We start from the raw sequence: 15,164 nt of genomic DNA, 5'->3' as shown, positions 1-15,164 counted from the left end.
AAAGGGTGACTGGATTGCAGGGAACCCTACCTCTATCTACATAATTTGAAATCCTCATCCTGATATCAAGGTTCTCCACATCGTGGCTGACTTTGCCAGCCGTTTATCTCTCTACTTTAGCCAGACACTGATTTGCTGATGAAGAAACTTACCTCAAACTTCCCCATTGCCTGCTAATAACTACAATAATATTTTACCCATCCTTTATGATTCATTTCGGAGAGCATCTTGTCAGCAAAGGCTTTCCCTTTAATTCTAATCATGTGATCTCTTTTTCCTGCAGTCTCCTTGGATTATGCTCTTCTAAGTTTATGCTTTTCTTGTAACATTAATATTCTACTGCTTAATCATTTTTGCTAGCTTCCTCACCCTCACCTGCTACACAATTTAGCTTCTAGAGGGGAGGAACGTTGTCTAATTCATCTTTTTGTTCCCTGTGAAACTGAGCACATTTCCACGTGAATAGTTGCTGAGTATATTCACTGAATTGCTAACTTAGATTCTGACATCCTGTGTCATAAAGACGACCCTGTTGTCTAAAGATGTTCAGGTTCACCTCTCATCTCCTGTATTCAGATCACTCACACTAGTAACTTCTGATGATCATAGATTCCTAAGAGTTAGAAGGCCCTCACATCAGTCTAAACTATGACAATTTCTCTTACAGAACTTTGACAGATTGTTCCTGCCCAAACTGTGTAGTCAAAGATTGCCAAATGTTTGCATACCGCCTACATTATTTTTGTCAAATCCACATACCACCTGCTCTGCTATTTTATCAATATTTCCTTTTATTTACTCACCTTTAACTTAAATAAATGTGCTTAAAAGAAAGGTGATATCACTATCTTTTGTGGAATCTAGTATTGTTGACCAAAAATGAAATATAGTCATAATGATAAAAACCAATGATCTGCATCTGAAGACTTACTCCTCTCAGTTAAAATGGATAAGTAACGAGTCGTAGAAGAATGCTGATGGCATCTTAGCATCAAACTGACTTTCTTGTCTATGTAATATCCAAAATCATCTCTTGAACCATCAAGGATCTGCATGCCAACTTCTAGATAAAGTGTATGGCTGGAGCATACCAAATTTCCGAAGTACTCACTGCTTCTTGTTGATATATCCTTGGCCCCAACAGCTAAATCATTTAATTCTAAACTCCTGTTAAGATAAGTTATATCTTAAAAAGTAAACATTGGGAGCTATTGATTGTTGGACTTTCTGGCCTGAAAGGGACTTTCTTTAGTTTATAGACATGGCTATGCTCTAGGCCACCACATACCGTAACCCTCAGTAGGAACACTTTCACTCACAGCTCGTAATCGTTTATTTGAACCTAAAACTAAATTATTCTTCTCAGGAACTAGGAACAAAACATGTTTTCATTTAGTTTCTATTACAGGAGAATTATGCTAAAACAAATGGAAGGAAACAGCGGTTATTATCACCTACTCTTTAGGTTTCCAGTTAAAGAAAACCTTCACTCTGATAGACATTGACTAGTTTTTCTCCATTCCTCCTTTTCTGGAGAGAAGCTTTTCTTAATCATAATCATAAAAAATCACTTTCAGAATATTGTGAAATGAGGATAATATTAGAACTTACCTCATAGTATTTTGTGATAAGTGTAGTATTTAAATTTAAAAATTAAGTGAAGTGTAATATTTAACTATGACACATAAGTCATTGCTGATAATAAATGACCTTTCCTGATACTTATATTTATACTGTTAAATATAAGTATCAGGAAAGGTCATTTATTATCAGCAATGACTTATGTGTCATAGTTAAATATTAAACAAAGGTGAATTTTAATTATTAAGGAAAATCATACGTTAAAACTAAGTAGGAAGAAAATATCCTATGATTATAAATATGAGAAATATTTTATTTAAATGCTTAATTAGCAAAAAAGGTTGTTGTAGAATTCATTCTTTCAAAAATTTACTTATTTAGCTAATACAGATAGGTCTTACTGTGAATAAGTGGAACTAATGCAGTTATTTGACATTAACATTACAGTATTTTTACTAATAGGTCTCAGTTACCCAAATTTTCAGTTACTGAGTATCTTTATCCTTAGTCATTCTTGTTCATAATTTTATTAAATTTTTCCATTGGTTCTTACAAGTATTTATTTACGTCATGACTGTTTTAAAACAATTTTCAGGATGATTGTTTCATGCATGACTATGTGAGTTGCTGAAATCTGAGTAGCAATCATCCACTCTTGACACGAATCTGAGAGACCAAATGTCCTAGACTGATGCCTCCATTCATTGAGCCTTGTCAGCCAGTTGCAAGGACATTCATGTAAGACAGATACCGTGAGTGTGGCTCCCTCTTCCATCACATCCAAGTCGCCATGAAACAATTTATTTATCAACAAGATATGCTTAGTAATAACACCTATCCTACCTTTAGTAGACATCGTGGCTTTTATCTGTTCATCATCCATGCTTCCTCTTCCTGGAGAGAGCACATTAGTGACCTTTCTTTGGGTAATCATTCCTCAACCTTTCCCAGTCCACAAGGTTTGGATGTGGTTTACCCCAGCTTCAGGACCAGGGGTGAACACACGCCCATCTATCAGAGCAAGTAATACGTTGAAGGTAGAACTGTGATCCAAGTGCACTGAGAGTGTCCTATCTTGTAATTTTAGGGGAGTTAGTAAATTGCTAATCCTCTCAGGGATGCTAAACCAGAGCAGCTGATGGTCATCTTTGGAAGAGAGCCTGTCTGAGAATGAAGCCAACTTTCGTAAAACAGAATTAGGAGATGAAGTAGTTTAAGCCTCTGAATCCACGTGTAGCCAAAGCTGAACACCCTTAACTTTTTCGGTTACATGACCTAATAGTCACTTACTGTAGCTAGTTTGAATTTGGTTCCTGTCACTTTCAACCCCAAGGGCATTGAATAATGCACTACTGAATAATAAATACACTTGAAAGAATTAAATGAGTAATCACTGGTGTTTATCACAAAGTGAGCCAGCTAGTAAGCAAGCACTCAATAAGTATTAGCTATCAGTAAGAACTGTAATTACAATTTATCAATTACTGAGTGCCTTATACATGTTAGGCAAATGTACTGAGCTTGGGGAATAATAAAAACAAGAGTAAAAAAGTTCCTTGTAGAATTAGCAAATGGAGATGTTTCCAAAGGGGATTTAAAGGAAAAAACAAAACCAAAACAGAAACAAAAAAGCAAGACACTACAATTGACATTAGGTGCCTAGAAGTAGGGAGAGTAAGTTTGCCTGAGGCTGGAGACAGCTGGAGCTTTTTAAGACCTTCATATGCCCAAGTTCTTTAACTTTTGGAGGCCCCTTGACACATAACATAAAGCACATTAAAATGTACCTTTCCCATATGAAATGTGAGTTTGTGAATTTGTTAAATTTTTATAGACTTTTAATTAAACATTAATTAATTTCAACATTTGCAGCTTTTAAAAATTTGGACCCAATATGTACATTGGAATTCCAACATTTTTTATAGGCCCTCAAAAGGCTTGTAAACCCTAGGCTTTCTAACTCAGGCATTTAGTAGAAAAACAATCCTAGTAGAGGAGCATCAGGAAAGGCCTCAGATTGTGTGACCCACATTCTGGAAAATTCCATTTTGCATACTGGATTATCTATCTTTGGCCATCTCTTACTGGCCATCCCTAAGAAACCAACCTGAGAGGGATGTTGAGAAATTATTCCTTAGGACTGTCAATGTCACTGCTTATACATCAGTTTTGCTCATTTATTTATATTGACAAGCGCACCTCTCCTCCCCTGCCGGTCTGGAGAAGCAGTTGGTAAAAAGGACTTCTCTCCCACTCTATCCTTTTCTAGGATAAGGGATACGGTGTTGCATTGCTTCTGAGACTGTGCGTGAATATAATTAGTATCCCCATGGTGTCAGAGCTCAGGTAATTTCCTCATCTAACAATTTCGCCTCCATTTGGGGCATCAGTAATTTCATTTTGTACTTTGAGGTACACTTTTCTGTACTCTTGAAGAATGGATTCATTTGAGGTGGTGCTAAAAGGCATTTTCCTTCAAAAGGTGTCCAGTAACTCTAGCTCTCAAAATTCCCTATTGGTCATTTGATTGTTAAATCAAATCTCTGTTAGGTGCAGAGATCCTTTGGGCTATGATTTTATTTCTGTTATATTAACTCAATGGGTGAGACAAGCTGAGAACTGTAGACAAATTTGCAGGAGTTTTATATATAAAGTCACATAGGACTCAGGAAGAGCCTGAGTTCATTAATATTTTCTTATAAACTGTGCAATCTTATAGCTACTTAATCTCTGCTTCTGTTTCCTTATATATAAAATGGGGATATTAATTATTAACATTTTATAGACACATTGTGAGGATTAAATATTTTACTATACATAAAGCATTTGGAACAGTATCTGACACTGATATTATTATTTTATTATTATTACTACATGTTATATTTTAGTTAAGTAATTTAAATTGATTTATATGTCATCAGTCTCACTGTGGTCAAAAATTTTATAGACATTCAGGTTTAATGTTAGTGCTACCTGCTGAAGGAGAAACAGCCAGGACTCAGTGGGCATAGAATTCACGTTACTAATTCTGCAGATCAAAACCTCATTAACCCATAAGCCCATAATTTGGAATTTATGGTAATATAGGAGAAATTTAATTTTCCGGTGTCTGTGAAGGTAAGGTTTGCCAGACAAATAAATAGAGGGTATTTTTGACTAGCATAAGGGAAAAAATATTTGACAAAATTAAACTACTCTAGGAATATTCTTTAGCACATAAAAATAAAGGTGCATTCATAAATAAGATATTTGGAGAGGTTATTTTAAAATGGTTCTTATTTGTATATTACAGTAGGTCCAGGAAGCCATATACTTGACAACACTTTATTAGTAATTAGTAAGTTGGTACTGAAAGTAATAAATGTATATTTTCTTTCAGCATATTCTTTCTGACTTTCTCCCGGCTCTTCAGTATTAACGAAATTTCTACACACTACTTAAAAAGACCCCAATCAATATTCAAAGCTAAGAGACTCATTATTCATTTTAAAAAAAGAATAATAAATACAAATGTTTAATCAATGCAGCAAAACAGGTAACCCATGTTCCATGAGAACTTTGTCCATGCTGCACCAGAAGCAGGAGGTCAGGGAAGATGCCCTGGCACCTGTGGGCATATCCTATACTTGTTCTTCAACAGGATAAAGGCTATGGTATGGAATATCACATTACCTTCCCCCCAGCTGAAATGTGTGAGATTCTAGGGAGGGAATCAGGGTGGCAGAGGGACACAATGGCTCAACTTTAGAATTTTATACCAGGAGCATGTCCTATCTATTCAAAAATTTTAAAACTTTTTAAGGATTTAATACAGTTGACTAGTCCTTTTTTATCAGAATATTATCTTTTCTTGGCCTTGATCATACCACAGTGATTTTCCTCTTACCTTTTGGGCCATTTCTAATTTCACTCTTCTGGATGACTGTAATTGCCCTTCTCTGGAAGATTCTCTTCTTAGTCTGTTCATCCTGCCTGCATAAGTCTCATATACTTCCATGACTTCAGTTGTTTGCATCCGCAGGATCATCAAATACAGACTTATTCATTAAAATGTAGGTATTAGGTTTCTACTATGGGCACTAGGCACTAGAATACAGCACTTAGCAAAGCAGGCAAAATTTTCTGTTTTTCTGAACTTGCATTCCAGTCAGGAAGATAGAATTACAATGGGCACAATAAAATATGTTAGACAGTAATATGTCTTAAAGAGAAACGTTCAGACAGAAAGGGGAGTAGTGTCAGGATGGGATGCAGAAATTTTGTACTGGCCCCACGTCAGCCCTCAGTTCTGAGCTTCAGGTACATATATCAAAATGTCCAGTGCACCCTGGATGACTAGCTGGGACCTTAAACTCATCGTGACCCCAACTGAATGTACTATCCCTATCAACTATCTTCTACCACCACCACTGAGATGCTCAAACCAGAATGTATGAGTCATTCTTGAATCCTTCTTCCCCTCATTCCTCATATCCCATGGGTGACAAAGTTAGCCAGTTCTCCCACATAACTCTAGCCCCTTCTCTCCATCTTCACTGTCACTATCCTAATTTGGACCAACATCACCTCTCACCTGGATTCTTGCAGTAAGAAATCCCCTATAGCCATTACCGCCTTCCTCCAGTGTGATTAAAACTCATCTTGTCACTCCTCTACTTCAACAGATCAGTGGAACCAAATTGCTCCTGCCCAGCTCCCCAAGCACATCACTCTCGGAGCCACTCTTACCCTTGTCCCCTAGTCTTTGTTCTTCCTTCATTCTTCATTTATGCCATCCTCTCTTGGCCCAGGATATTTTCATATACTATTTCTTCTTCCTGGAATATTCTTCCCCCAACTCTTCGTCAGGCTAACTCATCTTTCAAATTTCAATTAAAACATCACTCTATCAGGCAAGTTTTACCCAAATCCTCAAACTGAGTTATTTGCATCAATTATGCATTCCATAATTTCCTATCTTCCCCACTTCAAAATACATGCTACATGTGTTATCACTTCTATACTGCTCTTTCCCACACTGGAACGTAAGCTCCAAGAGGATAAGGACCATGTCTGCCTTTTCAACACATCAGCCCTAGTGCTCGTCAAATAATGTTTGACATAGAGTAGGTGCCCAGTACATATTTACTGAACAAATGAATAAATATTATAGCAAAGACAAATAGCATATGATTAGTGATGGTTATTACTTGGCATTTGTACGCTTCATACTCAGACATGATTTTGAATCATAATCTCTTAAGAGTACTTACATATTGCCTGCTCGTCGTACATCTGGGATCATGCAGGATGCTCTCCAGCAACTGACACATTTCCAGAATCCAGCAGTGCCTTCCCTTGCACATTATTGTTCCAATTTTCACATTCCTAGGCAGCATTACCAGCCAAGTCTTCCAGAGAGATGTCCTACTGTTGATTCTGCTGTAAAATAGAGACCCACTTTGGGCATAAATTGATCTCAGATTTTGTAACCAGTAGGACTATCTCTGATTATATTAGTTACAGTTATTATTAAGAAATAACAATGAGATGGTACCACATAAAGAAAATACATACGATTTTGTCTTTTGTCCTTTTGATTGCTGCTTGGGTCTTTAATACATTTTCTTCTTACCCTTATCTTAATTCCCTTGGAATATCTGCTCCTCTCTTCTCACGCTAATCTGTGCCTTCTCAGGATCATTGCACCAAACTGAAGTCCACTCAGTCTTTACAGGCTAATGCTATTAAACCTTGTTTGCTTTCTTGCCCATTCATTATGCCTTCCTTATTCACTAAAATTTGCTGATATTTATTAATCACATGCCAAATGCTACACATATTTATATCATTCTAAAGCAAACAAAGAAGGCACTATATTTTAATTTTTAAAGAGGAGGAAGCTGAGCTTTAGAGAAGTGAAGTGACCTGCCCAAGTCCCCAAAACACTAAGTATCTGAACTGGGATTTGAGCCCAAAGGTCTGCCTCCAGTTCCTTTGAAACTGTTGGCACTGTGCTATTGTCTTACTTGCTGAGACGCAGGTTACTTTAGCTCTTCAGCCTCCTTTCCCTTAATTTTCTGTTTATGTTAGGTCTTCAATACTGTTTAACCTTTCCCTGGGCTGTTATTATTATTAGTGGATGACGACTGATGGTATTCGTGGTTTCGTTCTGTTCACTGAATTCTGTTCTTTCAACCGAAATTGAACTGAGCCTAAATAAGAGGAGCTGGTAGTGCAGCAAGTGCAACGTGGATAACCCTGTCAGAAGGAAAACCCTGTTTCAAGGTGTTTTCAAGAAGAAGAAGAGCTTTCTAGGGCTTCAGGAGTTGGTGTAGTCAAACTGTTTGGGAATCCTTTGGTATAATGTTAATACGTAATCTAAACTTTCCCCACCTTCAATAGGGTGAGCCTATGTAAAAGATTCCCATTGTTTTGCGAGTCAAGAGAAAGAGGGAAATAGGCAGTTTTCCTGAGCCATAGGTCTGTATTTTGATTCCTGTAACTCTCAACCCAAGTAATTACAGAGAGGAGAGTTACAGATTTCCAGTCTCTCTGTCTCTCTCTCTCTGTTTCTCTCTCGTGTTCGTGTGTTCGTGTGTGTGTATCTTTGGAGCGACTCCTAGGAGCTGGGAGACCGCCACGCTCTGAATCTGTACGTCTGCACTGTTGAAGAGGCTGTTTTACCGTCTCAAATCCAGGAACTCCCCTCCCGCTCGCCTTTTGTCCTCGGGGAGCTGTCAGATTCCCGCCTAGCAGCCCTCCCGCCTCCACACTTGCCCTGGAGTCAGTACCCGGCGGCCCATGAATGACCCCTGACCTTGGCGGGGGAGGAGGGAGATTGCCAAGAGGTATAAATGGGTCAAGAGTGCGGAAGGGACCAGGACCTTGAGGAGTCCGGGTGCGGCGTCGGGCGCCCCCTCCTCTCCGCAGACGGGGGCGGGGGCCGGCCTGGTGCGATGCGCGCGCCCGCGCCTCTCGAGGCCTCCGGGGGCTCGGCGGGAGCAGGAGCTGCGCTGCAAGAGGAGTCCGCGGCCGGCAAGGTCGGGGCGAGTCAAGACCGTCTGTCTAATGGTTAGGGTCGCTGGCTTTCGCGTCCAATCTCGGTTTCACATCTAGCCACCTGGGTGACCTTGGGCAATTTCCTCAGCTTTAGCGCGCCCGTTTCTAAATCCGTAATGTGGGGAAAGCGAGGTGCTGGCTAAACCTGGGCTTGTAAGAATGAACTAATGAAGCACTCTTGGCACGTAGTAGGCGCTCGGTTACAGGTTAAGCTGAGGAGGAGGAGGAGTTAGAAGTTCCGCTTTGGGGTCCGGAACGTAGGTTCCAGCTCTGACTTGTGTATTCACGAAGGAGAGGGGGAGGGGGGAGCGGGAGCACCTGGCCTCCCCTCCCCTGCTCCTCTGTTGGCAGATAAACTCGGGAGAACCCGGAGAGTCCGTCCCGGGCCGGGGCACCCTCAGACTGCCCGGCTGCCGGAGGCTAGCAACGTCTCCGGGCGCCCGCGGCTCATCCCTTTCCCGCGAGCCGAGGAAAGATTTCTTCCGTGTTTCTCCCTCCCTCTCGAACCCCGGAGCTCGCTCGCTGCTGCCTCTGGGTCCCGGCGGCCGCGGAGAGCCGGGTCGAGCCTCCGGCTGGAGGGAAGAGGCAACCCCGGGGTGTGCGAGTCCCTCCTGGCCCCGAGCTGGGGAGCGAGGAAGAGGTGGCGCGGAGCCCGCGGGAGGACGCGGAGCCCCGCGAGGCCCCGAGCCCCTTCCTCATTTCGCCCGCCTTCCGGGGACCGCTCTGATTTTTTGCGTCCCAAGGCACCGCCAGGTGTCTGTCCTCGCCACCCGCCCTCCCCGGCCGGGGCCGAGGGGCCGAGGGCCCGAGGGCCAGAGGAGCCGGGGACGGCAGCGCCGCGCGGCGGGAGTGGGCAGCGAGCGCAGGCCGGCGAGGTGAGCAGGGGCGCGCGGCGCGTGGGGAGGGTGCCGCCCGTGTGCGCGCGAGTGCGCGTGCCCTGAGGGGGCGTGGGTGCCCGCCAGGCGAGTCCCACCCGGCCGCCAGCCCTTCCTGCACCCGGTCACCGCCGGAGCCTCTCGCCACCCGGCCTCCCTAGGCCCCCAAGTCCTATTACCCCTTCCTGCATACTCCACCCTCCCTACTAATAATTTCCCAGTGCAGAATCAGACCGAAACCTTGAGAGAGAGCGCTTTCTACTCCCCTCGCCCCCCCCCCCCCGCCCTTCCTGCTATAAATAATCCGGACCAGCGGGTCAGGCACGTCACACGGTGAGAAACCGGGACCCCGAGGTTTTCTTCTCTGGGGATAGGGGGCAAAGGGTGAGGAGGAGGAGAAAGAAATCGCTCGTGAGTAGTGAAGAAAAGCTTGCTCTTTGACTCCTAGAAAAGACCAGGCATCATTTTATTATTATTCTTTTTTTTCCTTTTTCTTTTTTTTTTTTAAATTTCCATGTCTGTCTTATTTTCCATGCTACGTCCCCCCCTCCACTCCCGGCCCCAAATCCAACGCATTGCTCAACACTCCTCCCATCGGTTTCTTTCCTCCCTCCCCCTTTCACTCCTGCTCCCACCTTCCCCTTCCCTCCTCTTCCCTCCGCCCCCCCCCCCCGCCCCCGCCTCCAGCACCCATTTCGCCCCAGACAGGGGATGCTATTTGCCACGGAAATAAAGTTCAGATGTCTCTCCCCCCGCCGCTTGCTGAGACCAGAAGTGGACTCTCAGGCACCCATCTTCCCCCTAGCACTACACACCTGCTCTCCTTTAAATTCCTAATCTGGTTTTGCATATTTAAGAGGACACACACACACACACCCTAAAACCCCACAACCCGCGAGGTGCAAAACTGCCTCCTGCAAGTACCAAAACTTACCAGACTCTCTAGTTGTTTTTGTCTTAATAAAAGGACAACAAAGATTTTACTCCGGGTCCGCCTGTGGGGCGACTTTTCTATATTATTCAGATACGCATATATTATACATATATATGCTTTTCCTTTTTCCCCTTTAATTTTTTTTTTTTTCCTTCTTAACAAGGAAATCTTCTCGGTCCCAGGCAACCGCTGCTGCCCCTTTGATGTTTTGGTACGCCTTGCGCATGCGCCTCACATTAGAATTACTGCACTGGGCAGACTAAGTTGGATCTCCTCTCTCCAGTGAAACCCTCAATCCCGTCCAAAACTAAAGGGATGTGGAGAGTCCGGAAAAAGGGCTACTTTGGGATCTGGCCGTTCCCCTTAATAATCGCCGCTGTCTGTGCGCAGAGGTAAGTGTGTCTAGCGTTTCTCTTTCCTTTTTCACTTTGAAAGGCTCTGTCTGCCTACCTCTGTGAGCAAGGATCTGTAGTGAGGATCAGATAGATGCTGAAGCGCTGTGCCTGCTGTCTTATTGATGCCTGTTTATCGTCTTTTCTTTCTTTAGTGTCAATGACCCTAGTAATATGTCGCTGGTTAAAGAGACGGTGGATAGACTCCTGAAAGGCTATGATATTCGGCTGAGACCAGATTTTGGAGGTAATGGGGTTGCCTTGGAAATGAGAAACAGCCCAGCAGCTATAGCCTAAGCTGTCTTTTGAGCTTTGTGCGCTGTTTTCCCTCTCCCTCATTGTGGGTTGCATGTGGTGTACTGAACATGTCTCTGTGTTACAATATTGAGAAACTGATCCAAACTTAGGCTGGTTTGTTCCTCTCCAGCACTTAGATGGTCTTTCAGAGAGACCCTCTTAGCCTGTACTGGTGACTGCTGTCCTTCAGCTTCACTGTTTAAATCCTTTGCTTCACTGTCTTTGTTTCCTTGAGATACAAACCTCTTAAGTTTAGTTAATGGTGTGCCCGGTGAACCTGGCTTACTGAAGGCCATCGGCAACATTTTTGAGGACAAGATATGCAGACAATTGGTTGAGAAGTCGCATTAACCCCCTCTGCCCACCTACTTTGGAAGTGTTCTAGCCATGGTTTAAATTGGCTGGTGTCTGGATATTATCCAGTCCTGGAAGCCTCACTGCAGGGGACAGTGGGGTGGGGGGAGAGGGGCCTGGGGGGCTCGGAGGATAGGGAGGGTAGTGGGAGAAGGGCTAGAGACTTCTCTTGCTGCAGCCTTAGATACACTGATATGCCCATTTAATTTTACTCCAGACTCTAACAAAGCTCAAAGAGTTAAAACCTGCACAGAAGCGGGGGTGGGAAGAATGAGGAGGGGGTTCCAGTGCAATATATAACATTTCGCTTGGGCTAGCCAGATTCTGGTGCTTTTGTGGTTGTGTGTATTCTCATGCTAAGACATCTACATATGTAGACAGAGGAGGAATCCCTCACTCATCGGACACGTGTGTGCCTGTTCAATAGAGCATTTCCCAGAGGAGTACCTGTCACTCTTTAAAAAGGAGCAGAGAACTGAAGAATTTGAGTGTGAGCAGTGGGAAGGGATTTGGGGCAGAGTGTCCCGTGCCCGGGGACTACTCTTGCTAAGAATGCATGAAGTTCTGAGAAATCACATGGCTGGCCATTTTGGTTTGCAGGTCCCCCCGTGGCTGTGGGAATGAACATTGACATCGCCAGCATCGATATGGTTTCTGAAGTCAATATGGTGAGTATTGAGGTTTATGGCTGTGTCTCTGCAGACCTTCATTTGGGGACAGGAAGGAGAAAGGATCCAACCAGTGAGGATGGGGTGTGTATGAGTATGTGTAGGAAGTGGGGTGAGGGCAGGGCATTGTGCTTTGGAACCCACTGTCTTTGAGGCTTCAGAGCTGGCTCTTTCTGGTCCCTAAAGATTTTTCCAACCTGGTTTGAAATCGTGGGACTTGGTGAAGAGGGTGTAAAATGCATCACACGTTCACGTGCAAAACGCAGCCACATGCAGGAGAACCCCTGCAGGAGTCACATTTCCTAAGGTTTAGTGGGAAACCCACTTCATCAAGTGATTTTTCTGAGTTTGGGGTGGGGTCAGGGAAGGAAAGAAGAGGAGAGAAAAGGGAAGTGTTTTGATCTGACATTTCACAGAGAATATAACCTGGGAACTAAACTGTAGTGGAGAGGCTGAATAAATGACCCTCGGATACTGATATCCACTTGTTGCTTTTGGAGCCGGCCTCTTTACAGCTGATGGCAAGCCCTGCCCCCTGCCCATGGCTCACCTGCTCCTTTAACCCCCAAAATAAATAAAATAAAAATTGGCCACCCTGCTTTCAAAAGGTAAGCTCAGACCTATGTGTCATCTCTGGTCACTTCTGCAGTGGTATTCACCGCATTTCCTAAGCCTGTGTGATTTATGGACAGCAGCACTCCTTAGTGGCCCCCTCCTTGGTCTTGGGGCAAGTGCTAAGAGGAAAAAGCCTCCATCTTCCCCTCCAGGGAACACTTGTGGTGGGGGGTGGGGCTGGGGGGAGGGTTACTTCATGCAGGAGCGCCCCCTGCTGCCCATGTTTGGGCACTGCAGACATACAAGACAGTAAGTGTCCCAGATACCCCTGCTTACTTGGGCCATTTCTTCAATGACTTTTCTACTCTGTGTTTTTGAAGTTTTCACCCTTGGAAAAGTCTCTCTAGAAAGGCCACATTTGAATGTAAGATGCCAGGGTTACTTTTAGTCCTAATAGGATACAGCACATTGCAGAAGATTGTATTGTAGTGTAGTTTTGCCTGGAAACGGGATGCACTGTTAAAGAAGAGGGTCTAGTGTGTAAGGTTTTATGCAAAACAGTTCTAAGCCAGCCATCAGGACTTGAAAGTTAGGACACTTATTAATTCACTCGAGAGCCAAATACTAGGTAGTGGATATGCTCTTAACATGATATAAATTTTCATCACCCCAGAATTCAAATATAGAGGAAGCTTAAATAACCAGCCCAACCTTATACAATGTCCAAAGATAGGTGATAATCCTGAGCTATCACAAGCTTATGAAACATCTATGACTACTCCAGAGAACATTCAACTCTTTCAGTGACGTTTTTGAGGACGTGTATCTTGTTATATTCTAATTATTGGGAAAGCTTTTTATGGTATAGGATGTGAACACAGACCGAAGACACTATTGGATGATTCAGAACCATAGATTTTCCACACATTGTGAGAATCTCCTGTGTGGGTAGAGAATATTTCTTTCTTGGGAAACTGAACATTTAACTTCTCAGATATACAGATATTCACTTTTGTGAAATTTTAGAGGTCTTTCGTCAGTTTATATTTTGAATTTTACCATAAAAATCGAAAATGTCCTCATGTGGGTACCTGCTAAGTCCTAGGTACTTGAATCTAAATTGTGTGGCTAAAAAGAAAGTGATATCGAAATCAGGTGTGGTTCTGTGTGTCCTGTCTTTCGAATTTTGATTTACTTATGCTCTTTTCCCACATTTTATTTTGTCACCTTCCTCTTCAGAGCATCAGAAAGGTGAGACTTTATGGAAAAATTAAGAAATATTTAGAATCTAAAGAGACAATGATGAGATGATCAGAAGTCGCTGCATTAGAACTTAGACGTATAAGTTAGCTAAGAACTTAGACCTATTATATCCCCAAATGGTTTAAGAGTAGTGGCATTTTTTTCTTCTTAAGTTTTGTTAATTTTTCACCAGCATGCAGCATTTTGGAGAGGTGTCAGAGCTGGACACGATGCCAAGACCTGCTAGTCAAAATATAGACCCAGTTAAGGCGAGGTGTCATCTCTTAAAGCTATTTACTGTTGCAGAAAAATCACGGGACGTTGAAAGTGCAGAAACAAACGTCAGGTTGTAAATAGGCCAGTACTGCAGCATTAATGATTATTAGAACCAAGCATTAAAAATTCCATGCTCGATTCCTTTCTTAGCCTACTGCTAACACACGTGGACTTGTCCAGACACAGTTTTACTTGTTGAAAAATTAACACTTTTATGATTAACAATCATAGTGACCTTAATGCTTCAAAGAAAAATTTTGTGATATATGCTATTTTTTAAAGTATGGTTATTTGATTTGAAGCAACAGATGGGAAATTCCTTCCCTGATGTCTAAATAAAAGAAGATGTTTATGGCATATTGCCCACTGTATACAGGTCTAAAAGGGTTAGAATCTTTCGATTAGATTCAGCTCTGAAAGAATGGTTGATTGATTATTTAAGTGAAACCTCAAAATTGATTAACGCACATGTTTCTGCCTCATTATCCTTTGTGGCCTGCAACCTCTGGTAATTGTAGCTTTCTTTTATTATAGCAAATCTTCCTTTGAAGAATGGTAGGCACCAGGCCATTTAGACTGTCATTGACTCATTTGTACTGAAAGGAAAAAAGGCCCATGTCGATGTGGTGCTCCTGGTAAATGACAAAGATAGAAAGACCTGAATACTAGTTCTGCTTCTGCTGTTCAGTCAACCTGAGGGAATTGACAGCCCCATGGGGCTTGATTTTGCTTTTTTAATATATACATATTTATTTATTTATTTGGCTGCACCTGGTCTTAGTTGCGGCACGCGGGATCTTTAGTTCTGGCATGTGAATTCTTAGTTGAGGCATGTGGGATGTAGTTCCCTGACCAGGGATTGAACCCGGGCCCCCTGCGTTGAGAGCATGGAGTTTTAGCCGCTGGACCACCAGGGAAGTCCTGGGGCTTGATCTCTTCACCTGCTAAA

General features: G+C 42.8%; 1 protein-coding gene across 3 annotated transcripts in view; it reads left to right on the top strand.

The window, feature by feature from the left end:
* The first annotated feature begins 10,746 nt into the window (after window positions 1–10,746).
* GABRB2 (gamma-aminobutyric acid type A receptor subunit beta2) overlaps window positions 10,747–15,164 on the top strand; it is a 283,498-nt gene continuing 279,080 nt past the window's right edge. For all 3 annotated transcript variants that reach the window (XM_068534582.1, XM_068534583.1, XM_068534581.1), the window contains exons 1-3: window positions 10,747–10,823; window positions 10,979–11,070; window positions 12,075–12,142. In XM_068534582.1, the coding sequence (XP_068390683.1) occupies window positions 10,747–10,823; window positions 10,979–11,070; window positions 12,075–12,142 (237 nt within the window). The remainder of the gene's footprint in view (window positions 10,824–10,978; window positions 11,071–12,074; window positions 12,143–15,164) is intronic.

Source organism: Eschrichtius robustus, chromosome 2 (genome assembly GCF_028021215.1).
Source record: "Eschrichtius robustus isolate mEscRob2 chromosome 2, mEscRob2.pri, whole genome shotgun sequence".
Lineage (NCBI taxonomy): Eukaryota > Metazoa > Chordata > Mammalia > Artiodactyla > Eschrichtiidae > Eschrichtius > Eschrichtius robustus.
This window is presented reverse-complemented; position numbering and strand designations above follow the sequence as displayed.